The following is a 17,825-nucleotide window of genomic DNA, read 5'->3' as shown; positions in this document are numbered from 1 at the left end:
GATTCCCGGACGGAGAGATGCAGGTGTTAGATTAAGGAGGGTTTGGTTCTTGGGAGTGGGCTGGGTAGGTGATGTGGTTTTGGTCTTTGCATATACTTCTAACTAGGACTAAGCGTATACCTATACCTACCTATATACCTATACAGACGAGCCGGTCCGAATCTTCGCTGGCTTACTCTCCTACATACCATCTATCCTTACGTGACGCCTTTGGTCCACGGATACCAATAAGAAGTATAAAAAAAAAATGGGGTTGACATAAACTATTTAACTTGATGGATTTCCCATCGTCATCAACAGCCGATCAACTCCCTTTCCTCCCATCCCAGCCACACTTGCCTACCTAGGTACCTAGGTAGCTCAAATAACTATTCCTATCATCACCGCCACCATAGTCCCCATAGGTATCAGGACGTCAAAACGTACCTAGGCAGAGCTTTGGGTATTTGTGATCTACTTCCCCTTCAACCCCCCCCCCTAACAAGACCCAAGCCTCGTAACCACCTCCCCCGGCACCGGCCCCCGCGACACATCCCACGACGTGTACCCGGCCCAGTAGAAGCACATGTCCGCGCCGTCACTGCAGTACCTGTAGTCGCATTTTCCGGTGAAGGTCGAAGAAGTCGTCGTTGTGGGGATGGTGATGTAGGGAGCGGTGGTGGAGATCGGTGGAAGCGGGACTACGGTGAGGTTGCCTGGTGGGTTTGTGGTGGTGGTGGCTGGGTTGTCCGGGGATGCATATGATGTTGCTGTTGTTGTGGAGATAAGCAGCGCCAACGCCAGCGCTACAGCTCTCAGCGTGGTTGTGGTTGCTGACATGGCGGCTGTGGTGTTGGGCGGGAGTTGTTTGACGTGTGAGGTTGGCTGTTGGGTTTGCGACAGCACGAAATAGATGATATTATTCACCATATCTCAGGTATTAGGGAGACAGAGTATATCTTTGCGGTGTTTCTAGACTTGGAGTGTAGTATTCGCTAAGCGACGCAGTTGTCCAGGCTTCATCATATATTCCTCCCGCAGACTGATGGGAGCTTCAACCTACGTACTTATCTATGTATTCTACTTGCACAAAGCTCTACCCACAAACTACAACATGCCTATACTTGAAGTATCACCAACTACGTTGATTGTGTATATGTTTGCTCCCTATTATCTGCCTAGGTACATATGTACCGTACCGTACCTACCTACTCAGGCAGAGTCTGGTAGACTGCTTAAAATGTAGCCAGAACTCCCCGATCTCGGCGACATCGACAGAAAGCACCAATGTCGGACAGATACATACTGTAGCCCTTCGGCGATATAAATGCGGCCCGTTCAAGCGTCCAAATGTTTGCTATGGTGCGAGCTGAATGAAAAGAGGCGTGCAGCATTAAGTATATGTACCTAACCTAGGTATGTAGTGTATGTAGTGCAGCTCAGCATCTGCCAGATCTTGCCGGTGTCCAATTCTTTGGTCGTCTGCAGATACATGTATGTGCCTAGGCACATGAGTACCTAACGTGTATTCATCTTATGCGTGTGTAGTACATACATATCATATATGTACCTGGGTTGAAGAGCAAACGGCTGGTTACATATTTGATATGTGAGCAAACGGGGAGTTCCGACTTGTGCTCCGACAGCTTTGGTGAGTTACATATCTCGATCGTGGCTTGACTGGATTGGTAAATATATCCTCTCGGCAACTAACCATAAAAAACATGTAGGAAATATCCATTGGACAGCGGAAATCAACGGATCTCTAGGAAATCGAGATTACATCACAAGCTTGGGATACGTTCATCTTGCTCGGAATTCACCCCGATTGGAGTAAATGTACCACTACACCTAGGCTCATCACTATAACAGGTTCGTGGTCAAGTTGTTATTATTATTATATTCCTATCATTAAAGCCTTTTAAATTCTTCCTCTTTATTTTCATGATCCCAAGCCATTAACAGAATCTCGTATACTCATACTGTTCATTATCGTCCATCATATACCCGAGTGGCCATCCAACTTTTTCTCTCATATCAAGCATTAGGGTTAAGAGGTAGGTAAATAAGATAGGCCACTCCCCACCCCCCTTAAGAAGTAGCGAACACCTGGGTGATGTCCACAGCCTCGCAAGTCGGGTTATGGGGGGTATCAGTCGTAGACCACCCCACCGACTGGTAGTAGTAACTCGTGAAGTACTGCCAGCACACGTACCACTGGTAGTACGCCTTTGGCTCCGCGCCCTGGCCGGGGTTCTGGCCGGGGGTAAAAGTCGAGTCGTCGAGGTAGCTGTAGGCGAAGAGCTTGCCGTCGGCGTCGAAGCCGAGGGGCAGGTAGGAGTAGGAGCCGAAGCCGAACATGGGCGCCGCCACGTTGCTGTTCACCGAGTACTGCAGCCCCATCGTCTGCTCGACATACGCCTGCTCAGTCCCGTTTAAGTAAGGAAGCTTCCAGATCACTTGGCCGATGGGCGCGTCGCCGATCGTGCTGCTGCCGTTCGTGTAGTTGAAGTAGTACTGGAAGGAGTTGCTGCCGGCGGGGAGTTCGCCGGCGGAGTAGCAGAATCCCTCGATGGCGGCTCCGGCGTGGCAAGATCCTGCGTAGCCTATTCGGGAGTGTCAGTTTCTAGTTACTAGGTATCATCATAGGGTCTGCAGTAGGTGCGTACCATCAATTGAGCTATTCTCTCCTTTACCAGTAATGTGTAGAGAAAAGGGGCCGGTCTGCAGCTGCTCCTGTGCAGACACGACCGTGGCGGCAAGGCCGAGGAATAGGGATGTGAGTTGGAGCTTCATGATGCTTTTAACAGGTAATATTAGGATATTATATTATAAGGTATGGAAACCAGATGATTTGGATTATTTGTTGGTTGAGGTGAAGTGAGATCAAAAAAGAGAAAGAAAAAGGACAAGGCGAGAGTGGTTCTTATATATCAATAGCTCGTAAGCCTACCGAACGAGCTACGGTGATCGCCATGAGGCCATTGAGATGCTGCAGGACGAAGGTGGAAGGTGAACATCACGACGATGATCTTTCGCCTCAGGGCGATGGGATTCCAGTTCGGGTCATCTTATTGGTTGCATCGTATCAGCTACTCCGCACATGGTCATCGAGGCGCTTACGTTTAGGGTAAGTGAATCTGAGAGATGCCGATAGTCTATCCTATTCCGTCGATTCAAGTGCAGAGAAAAGAAAAGAAAAACTCGTATATGCAATGTGACACCGTCCTAGCCTACGCTCTTTGGCCTTCAAAGACTCAGTAAATAAATGTATATATACTTACCTACTTTACCTACCAGTAGAGGCTTACTAATTCTGTTATATTAAAAGATCAGCTTAGTCTCGAGAATCAAATACCTCAAAGCTTTCTAAGACAGGTGCTGTGACTCGATACACGACTTGGTGGATATGTATTTTATGTGCAAGTCTAATAATCTAACCTACATTCATATCTAGTCAGAAAATATAGTGGTGTTTATTCACTTAGACAAGCAGCTTCAAGCGGAATATGGTCTCCCTAAACCCTCTTATAAGGGGAGCCGTCATGCGGGTTTAATGCATGCATGCGGCAGTAAGCACTGTAACCCCAAGCGTCAGACTCCCTAGGTATCTAGCCGTGAGACATCACAAGATAAGAATGTAGAGGCGTGGTAACGTTGTCATCGACGTCATAAACTCGTTACGTACTAGGTGCCTAGCCTAACACCCAACTCGGCTCTCTCTTATACATGCTATAACGCAGAGCCGAGCCGAGACCCGTGGTTTCGTTCTAAACATAGCTCTGAAGCAGCTCTCAATTCTTAGCACAATACTAACCGAAAGGACCTGCAAATACACCGCTGGCATCTCTTAGTCGCTAAGCCGAGGTTCTACAATATATATGTAAGTATCTAGGTACTAAGGTATTAAATGAGGCGGACATCTCGGTGGCTCGTATTGCTCTCACACGTGAAGGTTTCAACACCGGGGTATCACACGCAACTATATAAATTTCGAGGACGAGACGAGGGAATAGGTTAGATGTCAGCACCTCCCCTGCTACTCTAATCGAACGATTCGTATCCGTGGAATATCAACATGATCAGCTTGATGCATCAAGCGTGGCAGCTAACCTCATCAACTACACTAGCTATCGAACAATGCGAGTGAGGAACCTTGAGGAACGAACTAGGGCATATCGATATGATATGACATGTATGTCAGGTAAAGCGTCTCTGTGAACGGGCCGAATAGTGCCATCAAGTCCGCACGCATGAATGCATCAAAGTCGTCTCTAGTGCTCGTCTACTCGTCTTAACCAGTAGAATACTCTCCCTCCATATAATCTAAGTAGGTAGTTCTTGCAATAAGATCAAGAATAAAGCTGTGGCATAAAGCCATGATATAGAAGCCGGAATCCTTACGAAGAAACCCTATGAAAGTACCAAAAATACATGGTGTTTTCGCATGTAAACTCGCTGTAGGTACCGTAGCAGGAACCCCCTATTCGCGAGAATCATTCCGAACTTCATCCAATGAATCCATGCATCCCAACGATTTCTCTCGATTCCTATCGTTGGGATGCATGGACTCATTCTTGACTGAACGTAGTTATTCATACATATGTGCCTGCTCATTCATCTCATCAAGTACGCAGACCACCTGAGTAATGGCCTACCAGACATGTATACCTACAACCCAACCCCAGCCCCGCTCCGCCTCCTTCAAGCTTCACACTTCGCTCTCTAGAATCTCATCGCCCCTCAGCAGTAGTACTTCCCTTCCCATCCTCACTGCTATACTTCTCAGAGCCCTTGAAGCGTGTCTTTTGCATGTTCCCCTAATTATCCGACAGCACAGCCTCCTTCGCCTTCCCCTCGGACATCATCACATCGCGGCGCCGACCATCTCCTTTTTCTGTCTTGTCACCAACGGTTGACGGCCCAAAATCACGGTCCCTCGTCGTCGTTAGGGCTAGCTCAGAATCCTTGACGCTGTCGCCGCCGTGATCGCGAGCCAGCTTGTCCGAGGAGGGCCCGCTGCCGCCTGATAGGTGGTGGCTGTGGGTTTGTCTGCGTCTGGAACTTTTAGTCAGCTATGTAGGTACCCATATCATGCGTCGCGGTTCTACTGCAACTGTGCGTACTCAGACTACCTACCTATCCAATACGCCGGGAAGAAGGGGGGGGGGGGGGGGGGGGGGGGGGGGATAAGAAAACGACGATACCTTACCTCCCGCGCGCATCTACCTCGCCACCCTCCTCAGGCGGTACCCGATTCCCGTAGCCGGCATCAGGGAACTTACTATCGGCAGATGAGGTCTCGCGCGCGCTTGTCTTAGCCGCGTAGATATTTAGGTCCTGTTCGGCGCGGTCGGTGATGTCGCGGAGGGTTTGAGAGGACGGCGCCATTTTGTATGGATATGTCAGTAGCTTTCGAGCTACCCCTTTTATTTATTTGGTGGAACTTCTAGGCAGGCAGGTAGACAACTCGTAGAATTGATTTATGCAATAGACTTAAGGTTTGATACCTAATTCTGTATGAGACCTTTCCCCCTATCTACCTATTATGAGTCTCTTTAGATACCTACCTACCTAGGTAGATACCTACATACAGTAGCAACAGCAATACTGGTAGTATTAGTATTGCTATTCCTGGACATATAACCCCTTGACGTCACTGACGTCATGCGCGGCGATGGCGATGATGAGGTTCGGCTGGAGAAAGTGCAACATCACCACACATTATGAAATCATCAGGCCCCGGTTTTTCCCCCAAGAAATCCTATACACACCTCCAAGGAACGTGGTCCGAGATATCATACGTAATACCCTTTTTGAAGTTGAGCGAACCCCTTTTTCTTTCATTCGGTTCTGCTGACCTCTTTCTTGGGTAGCTTGTAAAGTTGGGTGATGGCATCATTATTGGCAATCTTCGAAGAAGAAGAGAGCCAACTTCTTTTATTGTCTTGGGTCATAGCTGAAGTATGTGTGCCTAGGTGTATATTCTCCTTTTGGGCACTTAATCACGCCTCTACGCACGATGCAGAGACGAATCCCTTTCAGCCATCTTGTCCCTTGAGAATCACGTAAGGTAGATGTATAGATGTGTGTAACCCTAGTAGTAAGCTTGTGTGCGGTCAAGATAACCCTCCGTCACCGTTTCAGGGGGAAACACGCGCTCACAAGTATCGAAGTTTCAGTTTCACAACAGGGCTCTACCTAACAGCCGCCTTGGCCTTGGTAGCGAAGACATAGGCTCTCGGCTTGAATCGCTTTTGCATCTAGAGAGCACCTAGCTATCTTCATACTCATCCTTCTCCATTGAGTGAAAATCTACAGTGGACCAATCGTAACGACGAACGCTACCCTCGTATGAATGGTCATATCTACACACATGCCTACCTACCCAGCATATGCCGGGGAGATCGGGCTTTATGGATCATATCAATTTGCCGCATCCCCTGCTTGCTGTAGAACCTAGGATGGCCGATGTTGAATATCCGAGTGCTACCAACAACCCAGATCTGTAATCCCGTATCATAAATCTAATAGCGACATGACCGGCGCATGGCTTCGGATGGTTACGAGATAGAGACGTATTATACCCATGTATGTGGTCGTTGATACTTCCTTGCTCGTGAGGGCATTATACGTAGGTGCTGGATTGTGGGTGATAGGTCAGTCCCAGTCCCAGTGCTAGTGCGGCATGTATAAATTGGTGCGTGCTTGCTTGTCCTGACCGATCGTTAAGTAGTTCCCACGAATACCCAGTGCATATCCTAGCCTTTTACTTCCGACCGTAGGTGGGTAGAAGAATACGATGTTCATCTACCATTCTCGCGGTTCACCAAATGCCAATAGTTGATATGTGACAGTAGCTGAGGACCTTCGTGATAGGATCATCCATCCTCATACCTCATATCTTTCAACACAACTTGAAGAAGAAGGGCGGCTGAAACCCACCAAGTACTTGCGTAACCTACCTACACACGATGATACGAGACCGAGAGTACCCAGGCCATGCACAGCATTATCCAGGATTAAGATCTCAGTGCGTGCAGTACATACATACCCTGCACCACGAGCCGTGTGTGATACGCCCACCATCCGTGGAGAATTAAAAACAAAAAAACGCCCAAAGGTTCCAGACAAGCGGCCTGCTTTGGATCGGATAACCAAAAACCCAACCCAGGGATCCCAAGAAGAAGAAGAAGACGAAGAAGCATCCGCAACCACCCCGCCTCTCCGTAAAAAGGGGGGAGAGCTTGCCGATATTTGACGAGTGGTACTACCAGGTACTGATATATTGCCAAAAACCCTGCATGAGATAGACGACGTTTTAGATGAAGGCCTCGACGTTATCTCTACCTGCCTATGATACCTACCTGACATACATGCACACCTACGTACGTATATATATACATCCATATCTACCTCACATGTACATCGCTACCTCCTCAGGCGACACACACACCCATCCATATCTACCTTCCTAGGCACATACATACATACCTACATACATATCTGGGGCTTGCCTTGATCTCCGCAGGCAACATACATACATACCTACACATAGGGCTCACAGGCGCCACTACTGCACGAGCGCGGCACAGCAGCCCCGGGGACACGGTGCCGAAGCTTAAATAGCCTCCAGATGTCGGATGTACATACCTACACTAGCGAGGCTTACCATACATCATCGTCGGGCCGCGATGTTTCGGTTGCCCTGGCTAGTAGTAGTGTGGCATCTAAGCCGTAAGCTATCCAACCTACATACATGTAGGTAGTAGGCATAGGTATAGGCATAGGTAGGTAGGCATGTACTAGAAGCTTTAGCCCCATGTTCCATCGGGGCGGGGAAGTTTAGTATTTGCCTGTATGTAGGTATATGTAGGTATATGTAGGCATGTACATACATAGGCATACTAGTAGGTTATATATGTACGTACAATAGGATCGAGCCTCTCTTCTTCCGCGCGCGCCAAAGAAAACGCTGATCTCATATGGATTTCCGGGGATGCGCCCCCCCCCCCCCCCCCCCCCCCTCCTTCCTTCCTTCCTTCCCGTGGGCCATTGGAAAAATCGGAATCGGGAAGTGGGTATGAGAGAGGATATCCGGGGAAGAAGGAAGAAGGAAGCCAGCCAATTCTCGTATCAGGAATCCCGTGAAAAGCCGAGGGCAGACGTATAGTACCTAGGTAGGTACTGGGCAGATAGATATGTGGATGTCGTTAGCTCTGCACGGAGCTAGTCCAAGTAAAAAAAAAAAAAAAAAAAAACCTGGGAACGCACGGTAGATAGGTCGACGTTTTTTTTACCAGGTAACCTACCTAGCTACAGATCATGAGGGATTTCTGAAATATGACCGATTCTCGTTGTGATCTGCCCCTTTTCTTTTCCGAAGCCAAGCTACATACTTACTTACCCATCAACGACCATTCAACTGCACTGCGTAATTATCATGCTGTTCTGGTCGGGTAATTGGTTAAGGTCGATAGAGCTAATCGCTACTTGGGTCCAGTCTGCATACCTACCTACCTACCTACCTACTTAGATAGGTACATAAATACCTACATCCATAGCTCCCATCGGCACATGGGTAGGTAGCTACAAGATCTAAGCGAGAGCTTCAAATGCTACTCTGCCATGCAGCTGATAGGTGACCTGTGAGCATACCTACCTACCTAACCTAATGCCTACCTATATGGGTATAGATATATATATATATATATATGTATATGAACAAGGCGTTCGCGTATTTATGTATGCTGATCCCTTGCATGCGTGGCGGCTTTATAACAACTCACGTATCTCAGATGGGGCCAAATGCGACAAGAGCTTATTGGAGCGGAGTTTCCATGCTGATAGAAAACGGTCGGAGATTTATGGCAAAGTTATTGAAAATAAAGCCTATTATCGATTCCACTCCTGGAGATCACTAGTTCATCTCCAACCCCAATTACCAGGAGACCGCATATGACTACCTACTTTGGTAGGTGCTAGATAGGCGCCTTTGTTTGCTGTGAAGAACAATCCAATTTGATATCGGCCTGGGAAATTAACAAATACAATAGAGGACGTAGCGTTTCTTTTAGATGTCAATATGTACATAGGTAGTATTAAATCTTTCATCGGTCACTCAATTATGTCTCTCGTGGCTGCGAGAACGGAGGTGTGCGTATCCTCGCAGACTTTATCCGGCCCATTGATGATACCTACGTGAATTGTAGGCATATACTTAGGTGAAAGGAATATCGCCTTTTGACGACGTTGGTGAAGGGAAACAGACGATGTGCATAAATCCTCTCCGATAATGAGATTTCAGACCACTTCCTAAGTTCCTATAAGTATAGTAAATATCTAGGCGCGTGTAGGTGGCCGGCTGGTCCCTTGTTTTCGGCATTATTGGTATGCTCGCCAGGTACATACCTATGAACAGTCAGTCGAAGAGAATTGCAATGATGTCTTTTCATTATTTGGCAGCAAGAAATCCGGGTACTGCGTATCCCAAAGTAGACGACAATGGCGTACCCATGCCGCGCTAGAGGTACCTACAACATGGTCACGATCCTGGTTTTCGTCCGGAAAGGTAACGATAACGAGCGTATGACTAGTGGATTTCTCAGGCTGCAATGGGATGGACTTTTGACATGAGAAGAGGCTGACTTGGAATCAAAACTGCTAGATTCAGGCGAGGCATGGGGTAAAGCTGAACAAAGATGCCTAGGTAATAACATAGATCTCGATTCTTTACTAGAATATTGGCGTGGGGTATCTTTCTCGCGCGAAAACCGACTGGAGAGCTGGAGGTAGGCCAGATGTGCTGTGGCTTGCATAGCTGCAAAGTTAAGGCAGCTAAGGCCTGGAGATTCTCTCTTCATAGTATCCCGGTGATCGTCAACGAGCTTAACTACCCGTGTAGGTATAGAATACCTAGACTAGGCGGTGGGTACCTAGTAGGCTAGCCTCCCGTGCCGTATGGTACGATAGCGGCTGATAAATGACTTGTCACTTTGATCCTAAGCGTAGGGATTCTCTTTTCTTCTGTACTGCAGTTAGAGGTGACTACCTAGTATTCATCATTGTTAAAACCGGAGATATTGAGGTAAATTGAAGACAAATTTGACCTTGGAAGATGCTATATCGAGTGTGAGCGACACCTGTCTAAGGTTAGGTTAGTATCCATGGATGTAATTATTTAGTATGGATCAAGCCTATCCATGTCCTTATTCTAGGATGGCGGAATAGTAATCACTAAGATCCCCAGGAGACTAAATTTTCCATTTGTGGCAAATATAGTTCGACATATGAAATTTGAGAATAATAAGTAAAATGGCTTATTGGACCCAAACTTCCCAAGGGTTGGGACTACCCTCAATCTTGCTATGAGGGTAGCATCGAGGTCTTCCATCAACACTGCATAAGTTTGGTTCGTTGAATTGAGCGGGAGGGGGCTTTGTTAACCCTAAACTCTATCGTAATGAACTTGTGAGATCTGCAACAGGGATTCGGACGCGTTTTAGCCGGAGGCGGCTGGTTTAGCTCGCTTAATGTCTTGCCCAGGTACTTGGGCATCTTGGCCGGTTGTCGTTCACATTTTGGTGGGTCGGAATATTCCAAGGAGGGTCGACAGCCACGGGATTGACAATTCAACCGTGAAATACATATCTTGACGAATCAGATCGTGTGGGTTCGGTAGACTTGTCTTGGATGTATAATGGTAGGTACCTAGGCATATAAAGGAATATATTAGGTATAGTTCATGAAGGCGGGTCCTTCTGTTGGCCTCGGGTTCTCTGGTCAAATCAACCATATCTGTACGTAAGCGTGTATCTCCTGATGGAGCCATACCTTTAAGAAGAAAAGGTTCTCTTCGGTTGATAGTGAAGACGCCTAACTAGACGGGTGGAACTAGGACATGGCGGAAAACGCAGGGAAGAGAAAAATTGACATCCACACAAGGAATAGCGAGCTTGATGATTTGGATCCAGGAGACTTGAGCTCTTCTCCGGACCGGTAAGAACCCAGAAAGTACCAAGGTCCGGGTCACGGCTTGAATGTGATATTAAAGCGGCTCAGAATCGTCTCCAACTCTTGTACCTGGCAACCAAGACTAGATTGCGGGCCTGGGACATACGGAATGATTCCATAGCTGAATATGCTACATTCCGTACGCGTAGCTTGCATACATGTAGTTGTAGTGCCATGTCGTATCTTGGCACGCTCGATTCAACTGCAATCGGCCGAATATGGGCACACGCCGGCGACTTGCATCGGAGCGTGGCTGACTGTGTCTTGATGGGTATCCAGGCAGTATCGTCATCCATGGAACCAACGGTGGAAGAAGGGTGGCTTCCTACGACGGGATATTGTCATGTGGCTAACTAAGCGGCAACCTCCACGACCATAAACATAGCTTTCGTTCCATCTAATTGCTACGCGCCAATAGTTGCTCTCCTCGTCCAGTGCCAACCAGTAGGAGAACTGCCGTCTGTCAACAAATTAGAGAGTATTTGTCGATGCTTTCCAAGGTTGGGATATTTTAAGGAGGCGCGTAGACCTGGCCCAGGAGTGGATGAAGGCACCAAAGCTCCAGTACTAGGAGTAGTATTATCATCTGGTAGTCATTCGGAAGCTGCTTCATTTTCCGACTGAAGACGTCATCAAGTCATTAATCTTGCGTAGACAGAGGGATGATGCCATTGATCATCTCGGTACACCCTCAAGAGAATAACTTTGGCACCAAATCTACGAGAACCGTCAATGTTAGAGAACACAGAAGACTTCTTAGTAATAGGTGTATATTACCTAGCATGAATATGTACCTTTGATAGTCGTACTGCTTTTAGACATAGGCATGGACATATGTAGTTGAACCGACATTCAACTCGTTCAGGGTTCAGGATCGGGGACGGAGATATCCATATGTAGCCGCAAAGTAGGGAGATCTAGGTAAGTACTAATGTGAGGACAATTATAAAGAGCTAATGCGATGCGTAGATAGGTATGTACAATAGAAACCCTGATTGAGTATTATCATACATACATACATACCTACATACATAGTAGTAATTAGTAAATACCCAAGAATGTGCAAGCATGCATTGACATTCCTATGTAGTTGTATTCAATGTTTCATATTGAACCTGTAGGGTGGGAGACCGTCGTAGTCGCGAACCACTCGTGATGTAAGTACCTAAGAGTACGTAAGATTCAACTTGCGCTATATCAATGTGGTGGTAGTAGGTTCAATGTTCAATGTTAGAAGTAGAAGTTGAAGCTATGAAGTTTCAAATTTGAACATCGAATGTTGTAAGGTTCAATTGTTCAACCTTGAAGTACTTGGTACTATGTACTTACTACCTAGTACTTACTACCTAGTACTACTAGGTATGTATGTAGCTACTGGGTAAGGAGCGTGGGATATTCGACGGGAGTTTTTTTCTCTTCGGCTTCGACCGGGGAAGGAGCATAAGAACATTGAAATGGATATAATATTAGGTCTAGGTACCTACATACTAATATATTAGTACCTAGTAGTAATAGGTACACATAATAGGTTAAGGAATAGGCTGGCACGTACCCTGGTTTTACCTCTAATAAGTATAATATTTACTAGGAAGGTACGGGTATTCCCCTGTAATTACACAGTCTGGGGTGCCGGAAGAGACCTTTGAACTTGATACATCTCCATCCATGATCCATCCATGATCCATTAACCACCCATTAACCACCCATTACAACAATTACAACATCCCTCGATACAACTAATAAGATCAAAACCCGGATTCCAGGGTAACATTGCCATCCACCGGGCTGCACTGCATCTTTCAACACATCAACGATCAAGAAATACCCTTCCATTCAACCATCAACCCTCCATCTCACCTGCTTGGCGCAAAATCAAAATCGGGGCTCATCCATGATCCTCCCCTACCATTCTTTGCCTTCTAAAGGTTACCCTACTGTCAGTCTGTAACTACTTTGTGACCAAGGCTAAAGAATCACTCATCACTCCACTAGTTTATGCTTGGAACTAATTCTATATTTCCCCGACGACGCGACCCAGGATCAGACCAAATCTGGTAGCATACAGAACTCCAATAAGCACGTATGTACGTATGTTGTCTGTTGGGTATTATATATGGTATGCTGACACTATGTACCAGCATGTAATATGTATCTACAAATTACAATTTACACTAGGTACTGTATTGTACCAATGTAATGTAATCATTGTAATGTACATGACAAGCAATCATAGTCTCAGGAGCACCAAGGAGTATCAGGCGACCGGCTAGACAATTATTTATCATCCAATCTAGTACACGTAAACGAGACAAGGCAACACCTGCAGCATGCACTCATCCGTCTAGGTAGGTATTCCAGAATCTGGGATTGTGTTGTGCTTACAGTGTTACAACGCACACGACCCTCTCTCCAGGCCGGTTGATACTTGAAGCTTCCTACCACGACTCGGATGAATCGCCTCTGCATCACCAAGGGGATTAGTATCTAGCACTAGTTATAGCCGGCCCGCATAATACATATAGCTTGCCCGGTTATCTATCTACATTACGCTCCAAGCTGCTTATGGGACTTAGGTACCTACTTATATGTTGGTAGGTAATAGGTATGTATTGTGTTGTATTGTACCCTACTTGATACCTAAACAGGCCCAGATGTCCTGCCGTGGAAAATTCTCGGACTCCACCAGGTTAGGATGTTACAACGGTTGGTGATGCAACTGCTGACTCCCTCTCGACCAAAGACCGTCTATGAATGGAACATGAACAATTTTTTTCTTTCGCGAGTGCAAGGCCAGGCTAGGCTCTGGGCTCACTGTTGCTTCAATGGCAAATTGGCCCGAATAAGTGCCACGGGGTGCGTCTACGTCCACGTCCACGTCCACGCTTGTGGTTCGTGTATTCCCCTGGATGAACCGAGTTCTCGTGAAAAAGATCCATGTCTGTGGAAAACTTCGTCGAAGGAAATGTCACAACATCCTTAACCATCATGAAAATACATAAGTGATCCGCGCACACGGATTTGTCTCGGTCTCTCGCTCTAGCATGGTACCGAGGTATTAGGTAGGTAGGTAGGTAGACAAGGCAGCAGTTTGCTGCCATCGAGTACCTATCTGACTATCTAATAAGGATAGTGTGCATCGTGATGCTCGACCGCTCACAACGCCTCCCAAAGTCTGGTAACGCTGTGTAATTCGATACCTAGCTAGGATCCGACGCCATCAGGATTTTTGGCGCGATCTCACTGGACATGCCGTCAAACAACCAAAATGAAGAAATGATCTTTTGTTGCAGGTGCGTACATACATAGTAGGAAGCTGGCTGACAAGCGACACAAGCAAAAGCAAAGGGTGCCCGCCGCCTAGGCCGCGCCTCTTGTCTTTCGAGTCTCGAACTTCCAAGTTTATCTACAAGTACCCATCCTTATTATGGGAAGAACAAAAAAATGTCGCAGATTATTCAGACCGGTTGATAATTTAGGTACCATACTATGCTAACCTAGTGACATTTAATTATACTGGCCTATGAATGTATGTCACGAATGGCGGATCAGGAAGATTAGCCCAACGTTACGCCCAGGTTAGTTTCCAGGGCTGTCTGGCAGGGGGCGGGGGACGGTAATACCCACGCCATCACGAGCGAAAAGCCCAATTTCGGTGGAGCAAGACACGGCACGGATATTATTAACGTTGGTGAGAGCAATGGAAAAATAATGTGGAAGAAGCCGTGGCTGAATCGGGTTCTGTTTAGAGTGAGTTCGTCCCGCATCCCCCCTAAAAAATATAACCAGGATTTATTAGAGAGCAACTGATGAGGGAGAGAGAGCGCTATGTATGTAAGAGGAGCCAAAAGGAGAGCCAGGAGAACAAGGGGAGTAAGGGAAGCAGGGGGAGGTATGGGTCAGATTGCCCCCCAGTTTACTAGATCGCAACACTACCAGCAAGCATCTTGTTGTATGTGGGTGTAAATATGGATGTATGTCTCTCCCACGCCCCAGGGGCCAGGAAAGCGGGCTGAAGAGGGGACCAAACGGCCCAAATACTCGGTTTTCACGCCTCAACCGGAACTCGCTTCCAGTTCCACTCCTGCATCACTGCCGCTGCCAACTTACTGTTTCGGACTAGTCATTCTCCTGGTCCATGTCTGCGTGCAACATCTCAGGCATCTCTCCTCCGTCGATTTCTATCTACCGTGGCCCGGCCACTCTTTCATTTATCATTCCCAGCCGGGTTCCATCACGTATATCTCGGTTTTGCTACCACAGTTATGTCAACTACCTACCCAGAGTACAGTACTACTAGCTCGGATTAAGCCTAGCCGGTCCTGTGCCTATCCTATCCATTCTATTCATCCTATTCTTATGCCCTTTCCAAAATACCAGTAAAGCATCCACGGGAAAAAAAAGCATTACCTACCTACATACCTGCATACCTAACCTACCTACCTTCTACTTACCTACCGACCTATACCTATTAGGTAGTACATACCTATTCAAACTTAGGCTGTTAATTTTTTTTTATCTCTCTTGTCGTCATCATCCTCATCATCATCATCTTCTACCCAAACGGGTTGCTTTGAAGAGGCGTACCCGCTTCTGGTCATCGGTAACTTTTCTTCAAAAAAGCTGGGATCCCGTCGCGGTCCGTGACAATCCTATACCACCCGTTGATCCCTCCTCCTCTTCTCCCCTCCGCGCAGAGCTCGACTTTAGGTACAAGCTGAGCATCATGTTCGTGGCGCGGAATAGGTGCTAAATGTTCGCTTACGTCTGTGGCCCTATGAACTGCACGTCAGACACGCTATTCACCTTCCGCATTCGCCCAGCCATCACGTCCGTGTCAACACTCATTTGTCACAAACTCCAAATAGCACCATACAATAGTTGCACTACATCTCTAGTAGTCTTCCCGTTACCAGGATATTCCCGGCCAGCTCTCCCGTCTCGACCTCTCATTGCGCTTGTTGCCGACCACAGATATGTGAATACCCGCTTTCTACCAGATATTCCTTAGATAGTTGGCCCTCTCAACTTCCAGCCTCTCGCCGGGTGGAATCGGGGTGCACCTCAGTCAAACATTTTTGGCTACTATATATCGATGATTATTGTCCCGCCGACCCTTACGTTACAGTCTTGCATCGTCACTCAAACGATAGCATTTTTGGGGGCTATCTTTTGTGCAGTTGGTCTCACTTGCACAGTACGATCAGGACACAGCCCGCACTCTTGTGTGGGTTGACCTCCAGACTAATCCTATATAGCTCCACTGCGACCTCGAGCTGTCGAGTATATACACCGGCCTCCGTTTTAAGTCGCTTGCTCTCCCCGAGGTCCCATCACACGGCGGCTTCTGTTGTAGTACCATGGTGGACACAATGGCTAGGCCACCCGACTCGTGGTCCCAAGACCCTTATGCTCCACGACACGCTTCCTATTATCCTCCAGAACAGCGTAGCCATGAGTTGCGCTTGCCTCCACTTCCTAGCCTGGTTACCGGACCACACGCGACGCAAGGGCCGTCGAATGGCAGGCTCCCGGCCGCTTATAGACATAACCCTTATGAGGACCGGTACGCGATCTCCTCACCTACCCACCATAGCCCGCAGTCGCCAATGCTAGGCATTGGGCCACGTACAACGACGCCGAGTCCTTACCCTAGGCGACCCGTCGAGGCTGCTGGTCATCCTCGTCCTGCGCACCCGCCTAATGTGGGTGACAGACCCGGAGACCCGCCGGAGCACATCCGACTTCGGCAACTCAGCGGCGAACCAAGCCCCATGCAGGCTCCAAGGTTACCCATACAGCCGAGACAAATGATGGGATCTCCCCGACAGCATCACTACACCGAAATTCAACCCGTCAGACGTGCTTCAGATTATCAACACCGAGACGTCCGTGCCCAGCGTTCTCCACAGGCGGTAACGCTAGCTCGACAAACATGGGCACCCCCAGCCGAACCTCGGGCTACGGAGCGGATTAGTATATCAGAGTTATTAAGCGACGAGCCGAAGTCCGAGTCCAAGTCGAAGGCTCCCGAGCGCAGGCGAGCTCCCGCCGCCGTCGCCGCAACGTCCTCGACGTATAGGTTACACGTACGCCAGCAACCGGCTGCCGCGAGATCTTGTGGATTTGGCGAAAGGGACCGCAGAGTTATTGATCCTCCTCCGATCGTACAAGTGTTCATTGATGATCCGAAAGCTTCACAAGAAGAAATTCGTTCACAGCTCAAATTCCGATTCTCGGTGATGCATTGCACGATCTGGAACCAAACAGGTGACCAGGATTGCTCGGGCATGCCGGACGATTACCGACAGCAGCGAAGACTAATGGGGACGATCGTATCATCACCCTTTGTGGGCTTCGACGAGAACAACGAGGAGGGATGTTTCTTTTGCTTTCCCGACTTATCTTGCCGGACGCCCGGTACGTTTCGTCTGCGATTCAGCTTGGTGGTTTTGGACCCGAACTCGGTGCCGGGGTCGAGGACACCGGTATGCGCCATCGCCATGAGTAACGAATTTACCGTCTATAATGCCAAAGACTTTCCGGGGATGCGGGCAAGTACAGCGTTAACCAAGAGACTTAAAGAGCAAGGATGCCTCATTTCTATCAAGAAGGGAAACGAGAGGAGCCATGCGCGTGACGATAGTGATGAAGACGACGAGGACGAAGAAGACGGGGGTGGATCGGCGCAACGCCGAGTAAAACGGACTAGAAGATCTTGACACTCTTCTAGAGGGTTCCCTAATTTGCTCCAAGGATTTGGACACATTTAGGGTGGCCTATACTATACGTTATGAGGGCGTCTCTGCGCGCTTGGTTTTATGAGATATGGAGAA

At 47.8% G+C, this 17,825-nt stretch overlaps 5 protein-coding genes across 5 annotated transcripts; 1 reads left to right on the top strand and 4 right to left on the bottom strand.

The window, feature by feature from the left end:
* Positions 1-68: 68 nt before the first annotated feature.
* On the bottom strand, positions 69-1,512 carry GGS25DRAFT_473893 (uncharacterized protein). Its single transcript, XM_049259578.1, has one exon. The coding sequence runs from the start codon at positions 907-909 to the stop codon at positions 478-480; it is 432 nt and encodes a 143-aa protein (XP_049119699.1). The 5' UTR covers positions 910-1,512; the 3' UTR covers positions 69-477.
* A 340-nt stretch (positions 1,513-1,852) lies between these two features.
* Positions 1,853-3,381, bottom strand: GGS25DRAFT_473891 (uncharacterized protein). The gene is made up of 3 exons (XM_049259577.1): positions 3,264-3,381; positions 2,649-3,049; positions 1,853-2,585 (listed from the first exon to the last, which is right to left on the bottom strand). The coding sequence occupies exons 2-3, from the start codon at positions 2,773-2,775 to the stop codon at positions 2,071-2,073; spliced, it is 642 nt and encodes a 213-aa protein (XP_049119698.1). The 5' UTR covers positions 2,776-3,049; positions 3,264-3,381; the 3' UTR covers positions 1,853-2,070.
* Positions 3,382-4,799: 1,418 nt separating this feature from the next.
* GGS25DRAFT_517829 (uncharacterized protein) lies at positions 4,800-5,370 on the bottom strand (the record flags this gene model as incomplete). Its single annotated transcript, XM_049263444.1, has 2 exons — positions 4,800-5,037; positions 5,192-5,370. The coding sequence occupies 2 exons, from the start codon at positions 5,368-5,370 to the stop codon at positions 4,800-4,802; spliced, it is 417 nt and encodes a 138-aa protein (XP_049119697.1).
* A 5,092-nt stretch (positions 5,371-10,462) lies between these two features.
* GGS25DRAFT_107093 (uncharacterized protein) lies at positions 10,463-10,923 on the bottom strand. Its single transcript, XM_049256016.1, has one exon. It carries the CDS (start codon positions 10,808-10,810, stop codon positions 10,553-10,555), a length of 258 nt encoding a protein of 85 aa, XP_049119696.1. The 5' UTR covers positions 10,811-10,923; the 3' UTR covers positions 10,463-10,552.
* Positions 10,924-16,361: 5,438 nt separating this feature from the next.
* On the top strand, positions 16,362-17,711 carry GGS25DRAFT_517827 (velvet factor-domain-containing protein; the record flags this gene model as incomplete). Its single annotated transcript, XM_049263443.1, has 1 exon — positions 16,362-17,711. The coding sequence occupies one exon, from the start codon at positions 16,362-16,364 to the stop codon at positions 17,709-17,711; it is 1,350 nt and encodes a 449-aa protein (XP_049119695.1).
* Between the last annotated feature and the right edge of the window lie 114 nt (positions 17,712-17,825).

Source organism: Hypoxylon fragiforme, assembly GCF_022984875.1.
Source record: "Hypoxylon fragiforme strain CBS 206.31 chromosome Unknown GGS25scaffold_2, whole genome shotgun sequence".
NCBI classification, from domain to species: Eukaryota; Fungi; Ascomycota; class Sordariomycetes; order Xylariales; family Hypoxylaceae; genus Hypoxylon; species Hypoxylon fragiforme.
The sequence above is the reverse complement of the archived record's forward strand: the minus strand, read 5'-3'. Positions and strand labels throughout refer to the sequence as shown.

Excerpts from the sequence above, each read along its gene's own strand:
- GGS25DRAFT_473893 (XM_049259578.1), bottom strand. The coding sequence starts at position 909 with ATGGTGAATAATATCATCTATTTCGTGCTGTCGCAAACCCAACAGCCA.
- GGS25DRAFT_473891 (XM_049259577.1), bottom strand. The coding sequence starts at position 2,775 with ATGAAGCTCCAACTCACATCCCTATTCCTCGGCCTTGCCGCCACGGTC. Across the intron at positions 2,586-2,648 it reads AGAGAATAGCTCAATTGATG|GCTACGCAGGATCTTGCCAC; the intron begins GTACGCACCTAC and ends ACTCCCGAATAG.
- GGS25DRAFT_107093 (XM_049256016.1), bottom strand. The coding sequence starts at position 10,810 with ATGGCTCCATCAGGAGATACACGCTTACGTACAGATATGGTTGATTTG.